General features: G+C 41.4%; 1 protein-coding gene and 1 pseudogene across 2 annotated transcripts in view; one reads left to right on the top strand and one right to left on the bottom strand.

The window, feature by feature from the left end:
* Nucleotides 1-19,789, bottom strand: part of TRAPPC9 (trafficking protein particle complex 9) — a 514,318-nt gene that overhangs the window by 457,263 nt on the left and 37,266 nt on the right. For both annotated transcript variants that reach the window (XM_029223132.1, XM_029223133.1), the window contains 2 exons: nt 6,304-6,425; nt 2,373-2,498 (listed from right to left, as the gene is read on the bottom strand). In XM_029223132.1, the coding sequence (XP_029078965.1) occupies nt 2,373-2,498; nt 6,304-6,425 (248 nt within the window). The remainder of the gene's footprint in view (nt 1-2,372; nt 2,499-6,303; nt 6,426-19,789) is intronic.
* On the top strand, nt 17,295-18,366 carry LOC114895392 (annotated as a pseudogene).

The following is a 19,789-nucleotide window of genomic DNA, read 5'->3' as shown; positions in this document are numbered from 1 at the left end:
TGCAAACGTACTGCCCAGCTCAGAGCTCACACCCAGCAGGTCACCCGGAAATCGTGGTGAGGGATGGATCCAACCCAGATGTCTGTGCCTTTGCCAGCACTGCTGACGGCTGGTTTCCACCCTTCGCTCAGTTTCCCATAAAACTGAAGCTTCACCGTCAAGTGGTGGGTTTTCACTTTTCCTGCCCATCTTTACCAGAAACATCAAGGGAAACCAAAACACCTTTTCTCAACCCTTTCCTGATGACGCATTCCCATCCGTGATACCGCCATGCTCAGCAGCTTTGAGTCCACGTAGTGTTGTTTCCCTTACACTAAATGGCTCCAAACATTGTGGGATTTTTTTCTCTTTTTGGTTTGTTTGTACTCGGTTTATTCGCTTGATTCTGCTTTTGTCTCTCCCTTCAGTGTTAGGCTGGCAGCTGCCACTCCTCACTCCCTTCAGCTGCCTCCCTCCCAGTGTCCCGGGGGTGCAGTAACAACCTTCACAGAAGAGGAAACCAAGGCACAGAGAGGCTAATTTACCCAAGGGGCTGAGCCAGATTCAGGCCCCAGCAGTGTGTATTCCGAGTCCCTGTGCTAAACTATTATGCTAAAATAGTTAACTTTTTATAGATTGTGGTTATAAACATATGAGGTATCAAAATATGTATGAGCAGCATACACATCAACGCTAAGACCTTCATTAACGCCATTGCTTTATTTCTATTTTAAAAATTAAGAACCTCTGGGCTTCCCTGCTGGCGCAGTGGTTGAGAGTCCACCTGCCGATGCAGGGGACACGGGTTCGAGCCCTGGTCCAGGAAGATCCCACATGCCGCAGAGCAAACTAAGCCTGTGTGCCACGACTACTGAGCCTGCGCTCTAGAGCCGGCATGCCACAACTACTGAAGCCCACATGCCTAGAGCCCGTGCTCTGCAACAAGAGAAGCCACCGCAATGAGGAGCCCGCGCAACGCAATGAAGAGTAGTCCCTGCTCGCCACAACTAGAGAAAGCCCGTGTGCAGCAATGAAGACCCAACGCAGCCAAAAATAAATTAATTAAAAAAAAAAATTAAGAACCTCTGCTGTCAATATGGTAAAATGTTAATACGTTAAACCTAGATGATAGAGGCATGTGTGTCTTATTACTCATTCTCTCTTACATGTTCAAAATACAAAATGATTGTGAAGTCTCTCTCCCCTCCCCTCCACCCACTACCCTCTCTCTCACCTGAGCCTCCCAGACCCACATATTTTACAGTCTTTTCATTATATCCACAACTGAATCCACCAGCGTTGCCCCCAAACTCCCTCTGCAGCTTTCCCTTCTCCGAGCACAGCATGACCATCATTTACCTAATTAATCAAGCCAGAAACCTGGGCGTTATTCTGTCTGCCCTCACATACATCATTAATCCCTTCCTTTTCACCCCCTAAACACATCTTCGATCTGCTGGCTTTTTTCCATTGACCATCCCACCACCACTCAGGTGAAGCCGCCTACACTGCCCACCTGGACTCCTCAAGAGCCTCCCACCTGGCCTCCCTCACCATGCTTACCCTACTCCACACAAAGGGGATCCCATCATTCCTGTACTTTTAAGACCTTTCTTTTAAAAACCACTGTTCTTAGAATAAACTCCAAGTTCTTCACCTGGTGAATGTCTACCTTTGCCACGAAACTGTCAACTTAATGAGAGAAGACTCTGCCTTCTCCACCTCTACGCCCCCTCCTGGCACAATGCCATGCTCAGTAAAGATCTGCTCAATTACAGTAACCGGTATTGTAACCCTAGTCCTGGGTCCTTAACCAAACTGCTTCACTTTTGAGTCTTGGTTGCCCTGGCCATAAAAATCCAAGGTAGATTAGAAAGATTGTAGACGTTTGGCTAGATTATTGATTTGGGGATTTTGCAGTAGCAACCTGCAACTAAATGTTCTAATGATTTTGTCTTATTAAAAACACATCCAGATTCAAGTAATAGTTGTGGAATGCCTTAGGTGTAAAAGGAGTTGTACAAAGTACTTTCACACACTTCATGTTTTATAACATGAACAACCCAGACAGGGTCACAAATGGAATAGCTTCACAAGTGACAAATGTAAGGTGATAAGGCATTAGGCTTGTCCAAGGTCGCAAAGCTGGTGAGAGCAAAGTCGTTTCTCCAATCAAAAAAAATTCTGAAAGAACAGAATTCTGAATTTTGAGGGTAAAAGACCATAATACAAAGAGGTAAAACAACTCCCTTAATCAAAGTTTCAAGTTCTGACTCCAGAGTTTTAACCGTGCCATACTGAATGCTAGCACAGCAAAATCAGATGGTCTTCTGGTGAATAAGCTCCAGGAAAACCGCGTTAATTCTTCCACTCATAGCAGGACACACACCCACCTGTCGAAGGTTGATGTAGACTGCATTCTGGAGAAATTCCGAAGCTTCCATGCTCCGCTTCTGAATGGCGAGGACACGGACGGCCTTGACACACGCTTCTAACTCAATCACCCCGGCGTTCTTATACTGCAGGGTCAAAAGAGAAGATGAGAGGTGTTTGTGTCAGGTCATGCAGGCGGTACCACAGGGACTCAGTGACACTGAGCAGCATGTCCCCACCCAAGGGGGGGACTTTGTGTTTGAGAAAGTCTATCCCTTAAGGGGGCAGAAGGGGTTGGTGGGATTGAGTGAACCTATAAATGCCCATATAGATATGTTTGCGTTCATTCAAATAATACAACCAACAGTCGCTGGATATTCTACAAAATTTCAAAATGTTATCAATGGAAACTTTGCTATTCACTTCCACTTAATCTCCTGCTCGAAAACATTCTTAGACTCTCGCACACCTGCAGCTTTGATGCAGTAGTTGCCAATTCATGTTACTTTGTTACAAAAGTTCTAGCTCCTTGTATCACTGTACCTGTCCTCTCTTGGCACGTTTGATGTCTTTCTGCTTATCTCTCTGAGTTACCTGTTCCTACTTCTCAGATCCTGAGAGGAAGGACAAATGAAGATACATGAACAGAAAAGGTACCGTGGGCTTCACACAGCCACTCAGTAATGATCCCGGCGAGAACTTCTCCAATCTCATCTTCACCTCTCAAGGTTCTGCACGAGTTGACATCCAGCCAGGAGAGCTGGCCTTGCCCACGTGAAAGCTGTGTGGCTCAGACGTGAGGACAGGCCCAGAAGCTGGCTCTGGAGCCCAGGCTCCCCTGCTCTGTGCCTTCCTCTTTCCCGAGGCCCCAACTCGAAGCCCTCCATGCTCCCTGTTCTTATGCCCTTTTTATTTTTTTTTCCTAATTACCCTGAGCTGGAGTGGTTTTCATCTGATGTATCTGAAAAGACTTCCTGCAGCTGGGGAAGAGGCTTCTGAGGTAAATCCATGTATTCTGGTGCCTGAAGAGCGCCCGAGGCTGAGAGACCCCCCACCAACACTCACCGAGGCGTTAAACGTGCTGTGGAGTCAGCCACCCCCCAGCAAGTGTTTGCTGAGACCCCAAGGCCTGCCTGGCATAACCACCCATGAACATGCAGTCTGCCCACTTATCAATTATGAAGAAGCAAAAATATCCAATTGCCCATATTTCTTACTAAAATTATTTGTAAGGTGGGAAAAGAAATTACTGTGCCAGAAAGAGCAGGTCTCCACTGTTTCCTCATTTCCAATGTGTAACAGGCACAGAATCTGTGATATATTACATGTAATTTATCAAAGACAGCACGAAAAGAAACTATACTTACCTAACTACCAATACTGAAGTCAGAGTCTATCAATTTTATATACCATTTAACGACACCACACAAAGAATCTAACAAGGACTTGATTTCATTGAAATATAATTATTTCCTTTCCTTCAAAAGTCTTAAAAATAACTTCTACTGAAGCGAAAATAGAAGTCAACTCATTTTTTTTCACATATTTTGGTTATAGTTAAATATTTTAAATATTACAATGAAATTTAAATTGCAATCATAAAAAACTGTTCATATATTAGTAGAAAGATATACAGAATCAATGGGAATCAGGAAAAGAACGGACGTTTACTAAAAGGCTACTACATACCTAGTCTTTTACAAGCATTCTCCTGGAACATAAGCTCTCTGATGCAGGGCCCCATTTTCACTGCTGAGTCCCTAGTAATCATCTACCAAGGCACCAGCATAGAACTATGCAATCAATATTTTAGAAATAAATGAGGGAATTATCTCATTCAATTCTAAAGCAAACCCCTAAAATGAATACGGAACTTATTTACAGATAAAGAAAATAGGGTCCCAAAAAGTAAAGTTTCTTGCCCAAGGTCACAAAGCTAGTAATTGGTAAAGGCAGGATTTGAACTCAGGTCTGTCTGACTCCAAAACTAAGGTGGAAATCTCATTCCATTAGGAAGGGTCCAGCACCACAGACAACCCTCCTATCTTTGTTCAGATCTAGCCTTATATAGCCTTAGCATCCCATACGTAGGGAACTCGAGGACAAACTATAACAGTAAGGATTTTATAGCCAGTAATTTCTTAGGTCTTATTTACAAAGTGTCAGCAGATCAGCAGAAAAGCTCTGTAAGAAGGTATTTCTAAGAATAAAACCAAAGAGAAAACCCATAAGGAAAAGATTTACTATATTAAAAACATTTTTGACCACAACCAAAATGAAAAACCTCATAAACAAAAGGCAAGCAACATCAAGAAAAAGATTTGCAATATATGTCAATGACAGAAAAGAAGCTAATATCCATGATTTACAAAGAGCTATCACAAAGCAATAAGAAATGCTCCCTAATTTAAATGTATGCAAAGGACAAAAACGGGTAATTCATTTTAAAAATGCAATTGGCTAATACATGAACAATGTTCAATACCTCACTGGTCATCAAATGCAAACTAAAACAATGAAAAATTACTTTCGCTCATCATATTGGCAAATATTTTAAAAGGACAGTGTCTGTTTGTGGGAGAACAAACTGTTATAAAGCTTTTTGGAGGACGATACAGCAATGTATATGTAAACTCTAAAAAATATATGCACACTTTTGGACTCAAGTCCACTTCTGGGAATTGTTTCCTTCTAAAAAAAAAAAATCAGTCCAAAAAGATTTATCCATCACGGCATTTATCACAGCACTGTTTACAACGGTGGAAAGAAAAATTGAAGGAAAATAATATTCAGTAATAGAGAATTGGTTAAATGAGTAATTCTACATCTTTTCATTCCCTGTTGGAGAAGGAATTTGGAGAGTAACTTGAAAGTAACCTATGATAAATGTAAATGTCATATCCAGTGACTAAATTTCCAGAAATCTTAACTAAAGGAATACTCATACAAGAACAAAAGAATATATGTACAAGAATGTTCAAACATTTTTTTCTAAGAGTGAAAAAGTGAAGATTCAATAACGCAGAAAAACGCATAATTTGCCAAATGAAAAATGTAGGTCTCCACACAGTAAAGAAGTACAGAATGCTCACCATTTTATGATATAGATGATATACATCGACAAAAAGAACAGAAAATAGATATTAAAAATGTTATCTCCAGGCTTCCCTGGTGGTGCAGTGGTTAAGAATCCACCCACCAATGTAGGGAACATGGGTTCGAGCCCTGGTCCGGGAAGATCCCACATGCCACAGAGCAACTAAACCCATGCGCCACAACTACTGAGCCTACGCTCTAGAGCCTGCAAGCCACAACTACTGAGCCCGTGTGCCATAACCACTGAAGCCCACGCGCCTGGAGCCTGTGCTCTGCAACAAGAGAAGCCACCGCAATGAGAAGCCCACGCACTGCAACGAAGAGTAGCCCCCACTTGCCGCAACTAGAGAAAGCCTGCACGCAGCAACGAAGACCCAGCACAGCCAAAAATTAATTAATTAATTAATTAATTATTTTTTTTTTAAAAAATGTTATCTCTGAGGACTTCCCTGGCAGTCCAGTGGTTGAGACTCCGTGCTTCCACTGCAATGGGGGGACGCAGGTTCGACCCCTGGTCGGGGAATTAGGATCCCGCATGCCGTGCGGCATGGCCAAAAAATTTAAAAACTTCTTAAATAAAAAATTTAAAAAAAAAATTTTTAAACGTTATCCCTGAGTAGCAGGGCTATAATAGCCTCTTTTTCTCCTATTTTCAGACTTATTAAATTAAATATACATGACTTTTAATCAACAAAAACCATTTTTAGGCATATAGTATTATGCATTGGGGAATACTACATGAATACTTACAGAAGCAAATACTTAGGAGGTACTGCAGCAGCATTACACAATGTAAAACAGGAACTTCTGATTAAAACAACACAGTCACATAAAGGATCTACAGAGTAAAATCACCTTGCTGTAATAGGAAATGGCCTCCTTGTATTTGTCAATTATGTCTTCAGGGCTAAGGCAGTTCTTAGCCCGCCCAATCTCAGCGCTGGTATCTGGATTGATGCCATTAGTGGTGAGGGCACCTGCAAACCGAGAGAAAGAAAAGAAATAATCTTTTGCTTTTTCCGTCTTGTTTCTTTGTTATTTTAAAAGAAGGGCACAAATAAGATAAAGCTTGAATATTCCCAACTGAAATTTAAATAATGAAACCATTTTTAAAGTCTTCACAGCTTATACACTCCCTATAATAGTCTTACCATCAAAGCATTGTATTAAATGTTAATTAACTCAGAATAAGTTTTCCTCCCTGTTGAAACTTTTTATTAAAGAACATGAAATGCATTATATAAAAGTAACATGTCTATAATAACTAGCTTAGTTGCCTTGACAGCAATGCAGTCAGTGTGCATTATCTCCCAGCACTAAGCTCTTCTCTTAATGCTACCAGAAACCAGACTGCACCCTCAAATGGAGATAAACTATGTGAAAGTATTTTCTGAACTATACAGCACAAAAACACATAGCTTACAAATACTGGCGTCCTTTCTGAGGCTGTCATTTTCTGTTTCTGGCCAACCCCTGTCAATAAGCAGAACCACCTAATTCCCCAGCCATCAAACTCACAGGGGCAAGAGCTCTGGAGACATGTCCGTTTATAGAATGTAACCAACTACACATAGAACTCTGACAAGAAAAAGATGAAATACTCTTTGATTTCAGAGAACACTCAAAAAATACTCTCGTTAGCCTCATAGCAGGAAAAGCTGGGCTTCTCCTAAGCCACTTGTTTATTTCAGGGACACTGAGCAAATCCAACAAATTCTGTTCCCCTCATGTCTACTGGGAGACTCAGGCACACATGTGCTGTTATCTTAGAACTCACGGGGCAAAGGATGTGTCTCACACGGCCCGCAACCTTCACACAAGCTCATCGCCTCGACTTGCTGTCTAAACTTGGTCCCATTTTCTCACCTGCTCTCTTGGTATTTTGTTATTCTGTATGCTGCCTCAAATGCTTTTTGGAACAAGACAGAAGAATAAGTGGATAGATAAATGGACAGATGGACAGGTGAAAGATGGGCAGACGGACAGAGAGACTCTAAGCAAAGAGGAACAAAGAACATTTCCTACGCAAAATCCTCTTCTAGTCAGGGAAGAAAGAGCCATAACAGAGAACTGGGAAGAGACAGGTGGCTTAGGATTTTGTGTTTCTACAGATTTTGTGAAAATCACAGCAAGAGATAAGAGGGTAGAACTATAAATAATAAAAGAAAAGGGCATGCATGCCTGAAAAAAATCTAAAATATTTACTTTCTAAAGAATAGATTCAAATCAGCAAGGCCCAATGACACAATCCTTGGGTCCTTACAGAATTGAGAAGTCCATCTCCAAGCCACAAGGCAACCCTTTGGAGCACTGAGAATCTACACTGGGTGGTCGTAAGGCCATCACAGCAAAAACTATGTCATTCTGCACTAACAAGGAGTCAGAACCTATGTGGGGACATCCATGCGTGTCCTCATTTACAACCCATGGCAGCGTTATGCGGGGGGGGGCTCCTAGCGAGCACCGTTTCTGCAGGGGAGGAAACAGGTCCTAAAGAGGCTGAGCATTCCTACTGGCTCTCCAGTAGTAGGAGCTGGATATACAGAGCCGTTTACTCCAGAGCAGGATTTGAACCCGGGCCTGTATTTTCTTTTTCTTTTTTTTTGCGGTACGCAGGCCTCTCACTGCCGTGGCCTCTCCCGTCACGGAGCACAGGCTCCAGACGCGCAGGCCCAGTGGCCATGGCTCACGGGCCCAGCCACTCCAAGGCACGTGGTATCCTCCCGGACCAGGGCACGAACCCGTGTCCCCTGCATCGGCAGGCGGACTCCCAACCACTGTGCCACCAGGGAATCCCCGGGCCTGTATTTTTAACCACAGTACTATCCTGCTTTGTGTGTTTTTCATGTTTACAATACCTTTGCTTCTGGCATGAAATAATATTTAATAGATGATAGGTTATCTTGATTTATCTCATTAGTTCTAATAATTTGTCTTCATATTGTTGAATTTTACTCTTTTCCCTTGGAGAATGGAAGGGAAAGAGTGGGAATCAGAATGAGGTGGGCTCTTCATTCTTCCTATGGTACCTCACCTCATCCAAGAAGCCCCCAACCAGGGAGAAGGAACAAATTTTCCCTCCATATTTAAAAAAAAAAAAAGACACCACTGATAATGGGCATTCCCTTAATGATTTACTTAACTCCAGTACAGAGGCCAGGGGAAAAAAGCATATGCAGAAACCCAGAAGAATATAACCTGTAAGAAGGTAAAAAAAGCATAGCTCACGGGAGAGCTTAGTGGGTCAGACTAATTTAATTTCACTCAATAAAAGAATAACACACTCTAAAAATACTAGTATGCAATGGATTTGATCTTTCTTGACACCTATAAAGTTTTGACAGCCCACATGTAACATTATTGTGAACCAGTGAAACAAGGAGTCTATAGACAGGAAAAATCAATGCCACAGGCAGGCTGAAACCCAGGCTAGAGAAAAGGAAAAGAAAGAGCATAGTTAAGAAGTGGGGAAAAGCTGAAAAAAAAAAAAAATCATCACAAGGGCTCCCCAGTATCAGTCCAACAACAGTTTAATAATTCATTCAAGAGAAAGTTACTGAGTTCCTATTATGTGCAAGACTGTATAGGAGGCACAAGCTAGAAAGTCAACAAAAGTAAAATGAAGCAGAAGTAAGAGGGAATGGGACTTCCCTGGTGGCACAGTGGTTAGGAATCCGTCTGCCAGTGCAGGGGGCACAGGTTCGAGCCCTGGTCTAGGAAGATCCCACATGCCACGGAGCAACTAAGCCCGTGAGCCACGACTACTGAAGCCTGCATGCCTAAGAGCCCGTGCTCCACAAGAGGAGAAGCCACTGCAATAAGAAGCCTCAGCTCGCCACAACTTAGAGAAAGCCCGCACGCAGCAACAAGGACCCAATGCAGCCAAAAATAAATTTAATTAATTAATTTTAAAAAAATAAAAAAGAAATAAGAGGGAATAAAACAGAGACAAATGATGCAGGAGAAAGAACGGCAAAACCATAAAAAGAGGAGAATAACAAGGGTAGCCCCCACTCACTGCAACTAGACAAAGCCCTCAAGCAGCAATGAAGAGCCAACGAGGCCAAAAATAAATAAATAAATAAACGAAATTTTTTTTAATATTAAAAAATAATAACAAAAAATAAATAGAATTGTAAAGTTAGAGCATTGTTGAAAAGCTATAAAAATACTCCAAAAACAGATCAAAACATATATATGTAGGAAGGCTGCCCCGCTGTCATATATAAATGCAAACTTATTTTTGTTTATTCATGGGCACTAAATTACTTTATCCAAAGCATAATATATATTTTTTTATTTTATTTATTTATTTTTTGCTGTGTTGGGTCTTCGTTTCTGTGTGAGGGCTTTCTCTAGTTGCGGCGAGCGGGGTCCACTCTTCATCGCGGTGCGCGAGCCTCTCACTGTTGCGGCCTCTTGTTGTGGAGCACAAGCTCCAGACGCGCAGGCTCAGTAGTTGTGGCTCACAGGCCTAGTTGCTCCGCGGCATGTGGGATCCTCACAGACCAGGGCTTGAACCTGTGTCCCCTGCATTGGTAGGCAGATTCTCAACCACTGCGCCACCAGGGAAGCCCCAAAGCATAATATTTTAATTAAAACAAATAATCAATATTACACTTCTCCTGTCAAATCTAGTTCATAAACTTACTCTGCTATGTAACCATAACGTGTCTAAGATAGAGTTAAAATTAATGAAAATACCTTTGTATGGTTTGTGGAACTCTTCTCAAAATTCCAGGCTTTTAAAATAAATCTGTGCAGTATTTCTATATTATCTTTTTTCTTGTGAAGCAACAGATACTGTTGTCAAAATTCTGTCATTACAATGATTCATGAGCACCATGCTCTAACTAATCTGCCAGACAATAAGGCACTATCTAGACACTGTGACCAAACAAAATGAAATATAAGGAAGACAATGACCCTATTCTGGAAAATTTACAACCTATGTCAACACTGGGGTTTTTCTTTCATTGGTTAGCAAAATAAAATAAATCATATACTTTCTTAGAGCATTCAGTAGCCATGACTCTTCTTTTAGTGTAATGACCAGAAAAGAGTTAAATTAAGTATGACTTTATTAGGTCAATTAGCAACAATCATCACTGGAGGGTAAATAATGCGGTATTAACTGATAGCAATGCTTCCGCCTACATTAGACCTAAAATAAAACTACACTGAGCTCTGCAAAGTATTATAAAGAAAGAGATGAGGTCCCTAATGAGAAAAAAATAGTAAGAAATCAAAGAAGTAAAGGCTTTTTAATTAACCATTCCTACAGAAAGGAATAGACTATGGTAGTTAAGAGAACAGACGCTGGAGACAAATGTGTGGGTGTGAATTCCCACATCACCACTGACTAGCTGTACCCATGACAAGTCAATGAACTTTTCTGCATCTCATTTTCCTCATCTACAGACGGGGGATAACAACAGTACCTATCTCCTAGAACTGCTGTAAGAATTAAATTGCTTTTAAAATACCTCAGATCTTAGATATGACACCAAAAGCACAAGCAACAAAGAAAAGTTAGATAAAGTGGACTTCATCAAAACTTAAAACTTCTATGCTTCAAAGGATACCATCAACAAAGTGAAAAAACAACACACAGAATAGGAGAAAATTTTTGTAAACCATATATCTGATAAGGAACTTGTATCTACAATATAAAAAGAAATTTTACAACTCAACAGTAAAAAGACAAATAACTCAATTAAAAATGGATAAAGGATCTAAAAAGACCTTTCAGTGATCCAGAAAGGATCTCATTCAGATTCCACGGAGAAATTAAACCCTTTACAGACAATCAAAAGGTAAGAGAATTCAGCACCACCAAACCAGCTTTACAATAAATGCTAAAGGAACTTCTCAAGGCAGGAAACACAAAAGAAGGAAAAGACCTACAGTAACAAACCTGAAACAATTAAGAAAATGGTAAGAGGAACATACATATAGATAATTACCTTAAATGTAATTGGATTAAATGCTCCAACCAAAAGACATAGACTGGCTGAATGGATACAAAAACAAGACCAGTACATATGCTGTCTACAAGAGACCAACGTCAGACCTAGGGACACATACACACTGAAAGTGAGGGGATGGAAAAAGATATTCCATGCAACTGGAAATCAAAAGAAAGCTGGAGGGCTTCCCTGGTGGTGCAGTGGTTGAGAGTCTGCCGCCGATGCAGGGGACACGGGTTCGTGCCCCGGTCCGGTAAGATCCCACATGCCACGGAGCGGCTGGGCCCATGAGCCATGGCCGCTGAGCCTGCGAGTCCGGAGCCTGTGTTCTGCAACGGGAGAGGCCAAAACAGTAAGAGGCCCGCGTACCACAAAAAAAAAAAAAGAAAGCTGGAGTAGCAATTCTCATATCAGACAAAACAGACTTTAAAAGACTATTACAAAAGAGACAAAAAGAACACTACATAATGATCAAGGGATCAATCCAAGAAGAAGATATAACAATTGTAAATATTTATGCACCCAACATAGGAGCACCTCAATACATAAGGCAAATGCTAACAGCCATAAAAGGGGAAATCAACAGTAACACAATAGTAGGGGACTTTTAGCACCCCGCTTTCACCAATGGACAGATCATCCAAACTGAAAATAAATAAGGAAACACAAGCTTTAAATGACACATTAAACAAGATGGACTTGGGCTTCCCTGGTGGTGCAGTGGTTGAGAGTCCGCCTGCTGATGCAGGGGATGCGGGTTCCTGCCCCAGTCTGGGAGGATCCCACATGCTGCAGAGCGGCTGGGCGCGGGAGCCGTGGCCGTTGAGCCTGCGCTCCACAGCAGGAGAGGCCGCGGCAGTGAGAGGCCCACGTACCACAAAAAAAAAAACAAACAAACAAGATGGACTTAATTGATATTTATAGGACATTCCATCAAAAAACAACAAAATACACTTTCTTCTCAAGTGCTCATGGAAAACTCTCCAGGCTGGATCATATCTTGGGTCACAAATCAAGCCTTGGTAAATTTAAGAAAATTGAACTCGTATCAAGTATCTTTTCCAACCACAACACTATGACACTAGACATCAATTACAGGAAAAAATCTGTAAAAAATAAAAACACATGGAGGCTAAACAATACACTACTAAATAACCAAGAGATCACTGAAGAAATCAAAGAGGAAATCCAAAAATACCTAGAAACAAATGACAATGAAAACACGATGACCCAAAAACCTATGGGATGCAGCAAAAGCAGTTCTAAGAGGGAAGTTTATAGCAATACAATCCTACCTCAGGAAACAAGAAACATCTCAAATAAACAACCTAACCTTACACCTAAAGCAATTACAGAAAGAAGAACAAAAAAACCCCAAAGTTAGCAGAAGGAAAGAAATCATAAAGATCAGATTAGAAATAAATGAAAAAGAAATGAAGGAAACAATAGCAAATATCAATAAAACTAAAAGCTGGTTCTCTGAGTAGAAAAACAAAATTGATAAACCATTAGCCAAACTCATCAAGAAAAAAAGGGAGAAGACTCAAATCAACAGAATTAGAAATGAAAGAGGAGCAGTAACAACTGACACTGCAGAAATACAAAGGATCATGAGAGATTACTACAAGCAACTATATGCCAATAAAATGGACAACCTGGAAGAAATGGACACATTCTTAGAAAAGCACAACCTTCCGAGACTGAACCAGGAAGAAATAGAATATATAAACAGACCAATCACAAGCACTGAAATTGAAACTGTGATTAAAAATCTTCCAACAAGGGGCTTCCCTGGTGGCGCACTGGTTGACAGTCTGCCTGCCGATGCAGGGGAAACGGGTTCATGCCCTGGCCCAGGAAGATCCCACATGCCGCGGAGCGGCTAGGCCCATGACCCATGGCCGCTGAGCCTGCGCATCTGGAGCCTGTGCTCCACTATGGGAGAAGCCACAACACTAACAGGCCCACGTACTGCAAAAAAAAAAAAAATCTTCCAACAGAAAAGCCCAGGACCAGATGGCTTCACAGGCAAATTCTATCAAACATTTAGAGAAGAGCTAACACCTATCCTTCTCAAACTCTTACAAAATATAGCAGAGGGAGGAACACGTCCAAACCCATTCTAAGAAGCCACCATAACTGATACCAAAACCAGACAAAGATGTCACAAAAAAAGAAAACTACAGGCCAATATCTCTGATGAACATAGATGCAAAACTCCTCAACAAAATACTAGCAAACAGAATCCAACAGCACATTAAAAGGACATACACCATGATCAAGTGGGGTTTATCCCAGGAATGCAGGAATTGAAGGATTCTTCAATACACGCAAATCAAACAATGTGATACACCATATTAACATACTGAAGGATAAAAACCATATCATCTCAATAGATGCAGAAAAAGCTTTTGACAAAATTCAACACCTATTTATGACAAAAACTCTGCAGAAAGAAGGCATAGAGGGAACCTACCTCAACATAATAGAGGCCATATATGACAAATCCACAGCCAACACCGTTCTCAATGGTGAAAAACTGAAACCATTTCCTCTAAGATCAGGAACAAGACAAGGTTACCCACTCAACATAGTTTTGGAAGTTTTAGCCACAGCAATTAGAGAAGAAAAAGAAAGAAAAGGAATCCAAGTCGGAAAAGAAGTAAAACTGTCACTGTTTGCAGATGACATGATACTATACATAGAGAATCGTAAAGATGCTACCAGAAAACTACTAGAGGTAATCAATAAATTTGGTAGAGTAGTAGGATACAAAATTAATGCACAGGAATTGTTTGCATTCCTATACACTAATGATGAAAAATCTGAAAGAGAAGTTAAGGAAACACTCCCATTTACCACTGCAACAAGAAGAATAAAATACCTAGGAATAAACCTACCTAAGGAGACAAAAGACCTACATGCAGAAAACTATAAGACACTGATGAAAGAAATTAAAGATGATACAAACAGATGGAGAGATATACCATGTTCTTGGATTGGAAGAATCAACATTGTGAAAATGACTATACATCCCAAAGCAATCTACAGATTCACTGCAATCCCTATCAAACTACCAATGGCATTTCTCACAGAACTAGAACAGAAAATTGCACAATTTGTATGAAAACACAGAAGACCCCGAATAGCCAAAGCAATCTTGAGAAAGGAAAACAGAGCTGGAGGAATCAGGCTCCCAGACTTCAAACTATACTACAAAGCTACATTAATCAAGACACTATGGTACTGGCATAAAAACAGATATATAGATCAATAGAACAGGATAGAAAGCCCAGAGGTAAACCCACGCGCATATGGTCACCTTATCTTTGATAAAGGAGGCAGGAATGTACAGTGGAGAAAGGATAGCCTCTTCAATAAGTGGTGCTGGGAAAACTGGACAGCTACATGTAAAAGAATGAAATTAGAACATTCCCTAACACCATACACAAAAATAAAGTCAAAATGGATTAAAGACCTAAGCGTAAGGTCAGACACTATAAAACTCTTAGAGGAAAACATAGGTAGAACACTCTATGACATAAATCACAGCAAGATCCTTTTTGACCCACCTCCTAGAGAAATGGAAATAAAAACAAAAAATGGGACCTAATGAAACTTAAAAGCTTTTGTACAGCAAAGGAAACCATAAACAAAACGAAAAGACAATCCTCAGAATGGTGTAAATATTTGCAAATGAGGCAACTGACAAAGGATTAATCTCCAAAATATACAAGCAGCTCATGCAGCTCAATATCAAAAAAACAAACTACCCCATCCAAAAATGGGCAGAAGACCTAAATAGATATTTTTCCAAAGAAGATATACAGATTGCCAACAAACACATTAAAAGATGCTCAACATCACTAATCATTAGAGAAATGGGAATCAAAACTACAATGAGGTAGCACCTCACACCGGTCAGAATGGCCATCATCAAAAAATCTACAAACAATAAATGCTGGAGACGGTGTGGAGAAAAGGGAACCCTCTTGCACTGTTGGTGGGAATGTAAATTGATACAGCCACTATGGAGAACAGTATGGAGGTTCCTTAAAGAACTAAAAATATAACTACCATATGACCCAGCATTCCCACTACTGGGCATATACTCTGAGAAAACCATAATTCAAAAAGAGTCATGCACCACAATGTTCATTGCAGCTCTATTCACAATAGCCAGGACATGGAAGCAACCTAAGTGTCCATCGACAGATGAATGGATAAAGAACGTGGGGCACATATATACAATGGAATATTACTCAACCATAATAAGAAACGAAATTGAGTTATCTGTAGTGAGGTGGATGGACCTAGAGTCTGTCATACAGAGTGAAGTAAGTCAGAAAGAGAAAGACAAATACCGTATGCTAACACATATATATGGAATCAAAAAAAAAGAAAGAAAAAGGTTCTGAAGAACCTAGGGGCAGGACAGGAATAAAGACGCAGATGTAGAGAATGGACTTGAGGACACGGGGAGGGGGAAGGGTAAGCTGGGACAAAGTGCGAGAGTGGCACTGACATATATACACTACCAAATGTAAGTGGGGAGCAGCTGTATAGCACAGGGAGATCAGCTCAGTGCTTTGTGTCCAACTAGAGGGGTTGGATAGGGAGGGTGGGAGGGAGACACAAGACAGAGTAGATATGGGGATATACGTATGCACTTAGCTGATTCCCTTTGTTATACAAAGGAAACTAACACACCATTGTAAAGCAATTATACTCCAATAAAGATATTTGTTAAAAAATGGATAAAGGATGTGAAAAGACATTTTTCAAGGAAATTGTACAAATGGCCTATAAGCACAATGAAAAAGATGCTCAAGGGCTTCCGTGGTGGTGCAGTGCTTAAGAATCTGCCTGGCAATGCAGGGGACACGGGTTCAAGCCCTGGTCCGGGAAGATTCCACCTGCTGCAGAGCAACTAAGCCTGTGCACCACAGCTACTGAGCCTGTACTCTGGAGCCCCTGAGCCACAACTACTGAGCCTGTGTGCCACAACTACTGAAGCCCACACACCTAGAGCCCGTGCTCTGCAACAAGAGAAGCCACCACAACGAGAAGCTCGCTCACAGCAACAAAGAGTAGCCCCCTCTCGCCACAGCTAGAAAAAGCCTGCAGGCAGCAACGAAGACCCAACGCAGCCAGAAATAAATTAATTAATTAAATAATTTTTTAAAAAAGAAAAAGGGGGCTTCCCTGGTGGCACAGTGGTTGAGAGTCCACCTGCCAATGCAGGGGACATGGGTTCGTGCCCCGGTCCGGGAAGATCTCACATGCCACAGAGTGGCTGGGCCCGTGAGCCATGGCCACTGAGCCTGCACGTCCGGAGCCTGTGCTCCGCTACAGGAGAGGCCACAAGTGAGAGGCCCGTGTACCAGAAAAAAAGAAAAAGAAAAAAAAGAAAAAGATGCTCAATATCAATAGCTATAAGGGAAATCAAATCAAAACTACAAGGAGGCGGAGAAAACCATAATTTGAAAAGATACACACACCCCTATGTTCGTTGCTGCACTATTTACAATAGCCCGGACATGGAAGCAACCTAAATGTCCCTCAACAGAGAATGGATAAAGAAGAGATGGTACAGGGCTTCCCTGGTGGTGCAGTGGTTGAGAGTCCGCCTGCCGATGCAGGGGACACGGGTTCATGCCCCGGTCCGGGAAGATCCCACGTGCCGCGGAACGGCTGGGCCCGTGAGCCATGGCCGCTGAGACTGCACGTCCGGAGCCTGTGCTCCGCAACGGGAGAGGCCACGACAGTGAGAGGCCCGCGTACCGAAAAAAAAAAAAGAGAGATGGTACATACAGACAATGGAATATTACTCAGCCGTAAAAAAAGATTGTAATAATGCCATTTGCAGCCACGTGGATGGATCTAGAGACTGTGATACTGAGTAAAGTCAGACACAGAAAGACAAATATCCTATGATATTGCTTACATGTGGAATCTAAAAAAAGGTACAAATGAACTTATTTACAGAACAGAAGTAGAGTCACAGATGTAGAAAACAAACTTATGGTTACCAGGGAATGTGGGGGGAGGGATAAATTGGGAGATTGGGATTGACATATACACACTACTATATATATAAAATAGATAACTAAAAAGAACCTACTGTGTAGCACAGGGAACTATACTCAATACTCCGTAATGGCCTATATGGGAAAAGAATCTTAAAAAAAGAGTGGGTATATGCATATGTGTAACTGATTCACTTTGCTGTACACCCGAAACTAACACAACATTGTAAATCAACTATAATCCAATAAAAATTTTAAAAAAAGAAAAAAATATATATATTATGGCAAACTTTTATGATATTTTAACATTAGTAAATATACACAAATACAAATAAAAATTCTATTTCCATTTTAAATGACAACAAAAAAAAACTACAAGGAGAAACCACTTCACCCTCACTGGAACAGCTATAATCAAAAAAATGATAACACCCTGACCTGGGGCTCCAGGAGCCCCGAGGGCGGTTGCATGAGGCCAGCTGGGAGGGAAGACTTGGCCTGGCTTTGTCCCACTCCACTCTGAGCCTTCTTGTCGACTGGGTTTAGACGGCTCCCACAAAGAAGGGTGGCAAGAAGAAGGGCCAGTCTGCCGTCAACGAGGTGACGACCAGAAAATACACTCTCAACGTTCACAAGAGCATCCCTGGAGTGGGTTTCAAGAAGCGTGCCCCTCGGGCACTCAAAGAAATCCGGAAATTTGCCATGAAGGAGATGGGAACTCCAGATGTGCGCATCGACACCAGGCTCCACAAAGCTGTCTGCGCCAAAGGAATAAGGGATGTTCCGTATTGTATCCATGTGCAGCTGTCCAGAAACATAAGGAAGATGAAGATGCACCAGACAAGCTCTGTACCTCGGTTACCTATGTACCTGCCACCATTATCAAAAACCTAAAGACAGTTAATGTGGATGAGAACTAACTGCTGATTGTTAAGCAAAGTTATAGAACTGCCAAAACAAAAGAAAAGTGAATAACAAGCATTGATGAGGACATTGAGAAATTGGAACTCTCATACACTGCTGCTGAGAAAGTAAAACAGCACAGCCGCTTTGGAAAACAATCTGGCAGTTCCTCAAATAGTTAAACATTTAGTTACCGTATGACCCTGTAATTCTAATTCCTAGGCATATGCATAAGAGAACTGAAAACATACGTCCACATAAAAACATATATGAATGTCAACAGCACCATTACTCATAACAGCCAAAAAGTAGAACCAATCCAAATGTCCATCAGCTGATGAAGGGGTAAACAAAAAGTGGTCTATCCATATGGTGAAATATTATTCAGCAAAAACAAAACGTGAAGTACTGATCCGTGACACAACACGGACAAACCTTGAAAACATTATGCTAAGTGAAAGAAGTCGGTCATAAAAGACTACAAGCTGTATGATTCCATTTATACGAAATGTCCAGAACAGGCAAATCCAGAGACAGAAGAGTGGTTGCCTGGGGCTGGGGGAGGATGGGGGATATGGGTGGTGACTGATAATCTGTACAGGGCTTCTTGCTGGGGTGATGAAAATGTCCAAGATTGATGGTGATACACAACTCTGGTCATAGAGTAAAAACCTCTGTATATTTTAATGGGTAAATTGTATTAAAACTGTTAAGAAAAAAAAGCACCTCGGACCAGTGCCTTCACGTAGTAAGTGCAAATTGCTAATTTTCATTCTAGGAAGAAGAAACTCCTGTCAACATTAAAATGGGAAAAGCAAATTTGAGTTAACTGAAATTGGACAAAAGATCACTTCACTTGAAACAGCTGTTGAATGTACATGCAATAGTCAGAAATGACAAGAAACAACAGTGTGAGACCAAGAAGCATTCTGTTTCAAATGCCCATCAAGGGCTCGGAAGCTGAGCTGCTAGAAGTGATTGGAGAAGCTCTTCCCGAGACGGTCAAACTCCTCCTTCTGGCCTTTGAAATGGTTGTGGGGAAAGCAGGCAGCAAAAACTCTGAGACAGTTTCCTTCAAATAATTTATCCATTTAAAGTTCAAAAATAAAATGAAAGTGATACAATTTCGTGCTGGTTTTTCTATAGAGCCGAACAATTTTGCCACCTCCAAGAGAACACTAGCAGAGACTAAGGAGAGTCACAGCACACTGCTCCCAGGAGGCGTGAAGTGATTCCCCACCAACACATGTGCCAGGGTTTGAAGGGCAGAGAAGAAGAGACTAACGTCTGAAAGGCAGATGAGACATTGGCAAGTGAAGAGAAGGCTGCAGCCAGTCCTGGGACAGGCCCTGTGAGCAGAGGATAGAAGGGCTCCAGGTGAACTGGTGGGGGGTGCTCGGGACCTGCAGATCGGAAGTATGCCTTTCAGACGTTAGTCTT

The sequence above is a fragment of the Monodon monoceros genome, unplaced genomic scaffold (genome assembly GCF_005190385.1).
Source record: "Monodon monoceros isolate NGI ecotype Baffin Bay Population unplaced genomic scaffold, NGI_Narwhal_1 Super_Scaffold_14, whole genome shotgun sequence".
Lineage (NCBI taxonomy): Eukaryota > Metazoa > Chordata > Mammalia > Artiodactyla > Monodontidae > Monodon > Monodon monoceros.
This window is presented reverse-complemented; position numbering and strand designations above follow the sequence as displayed.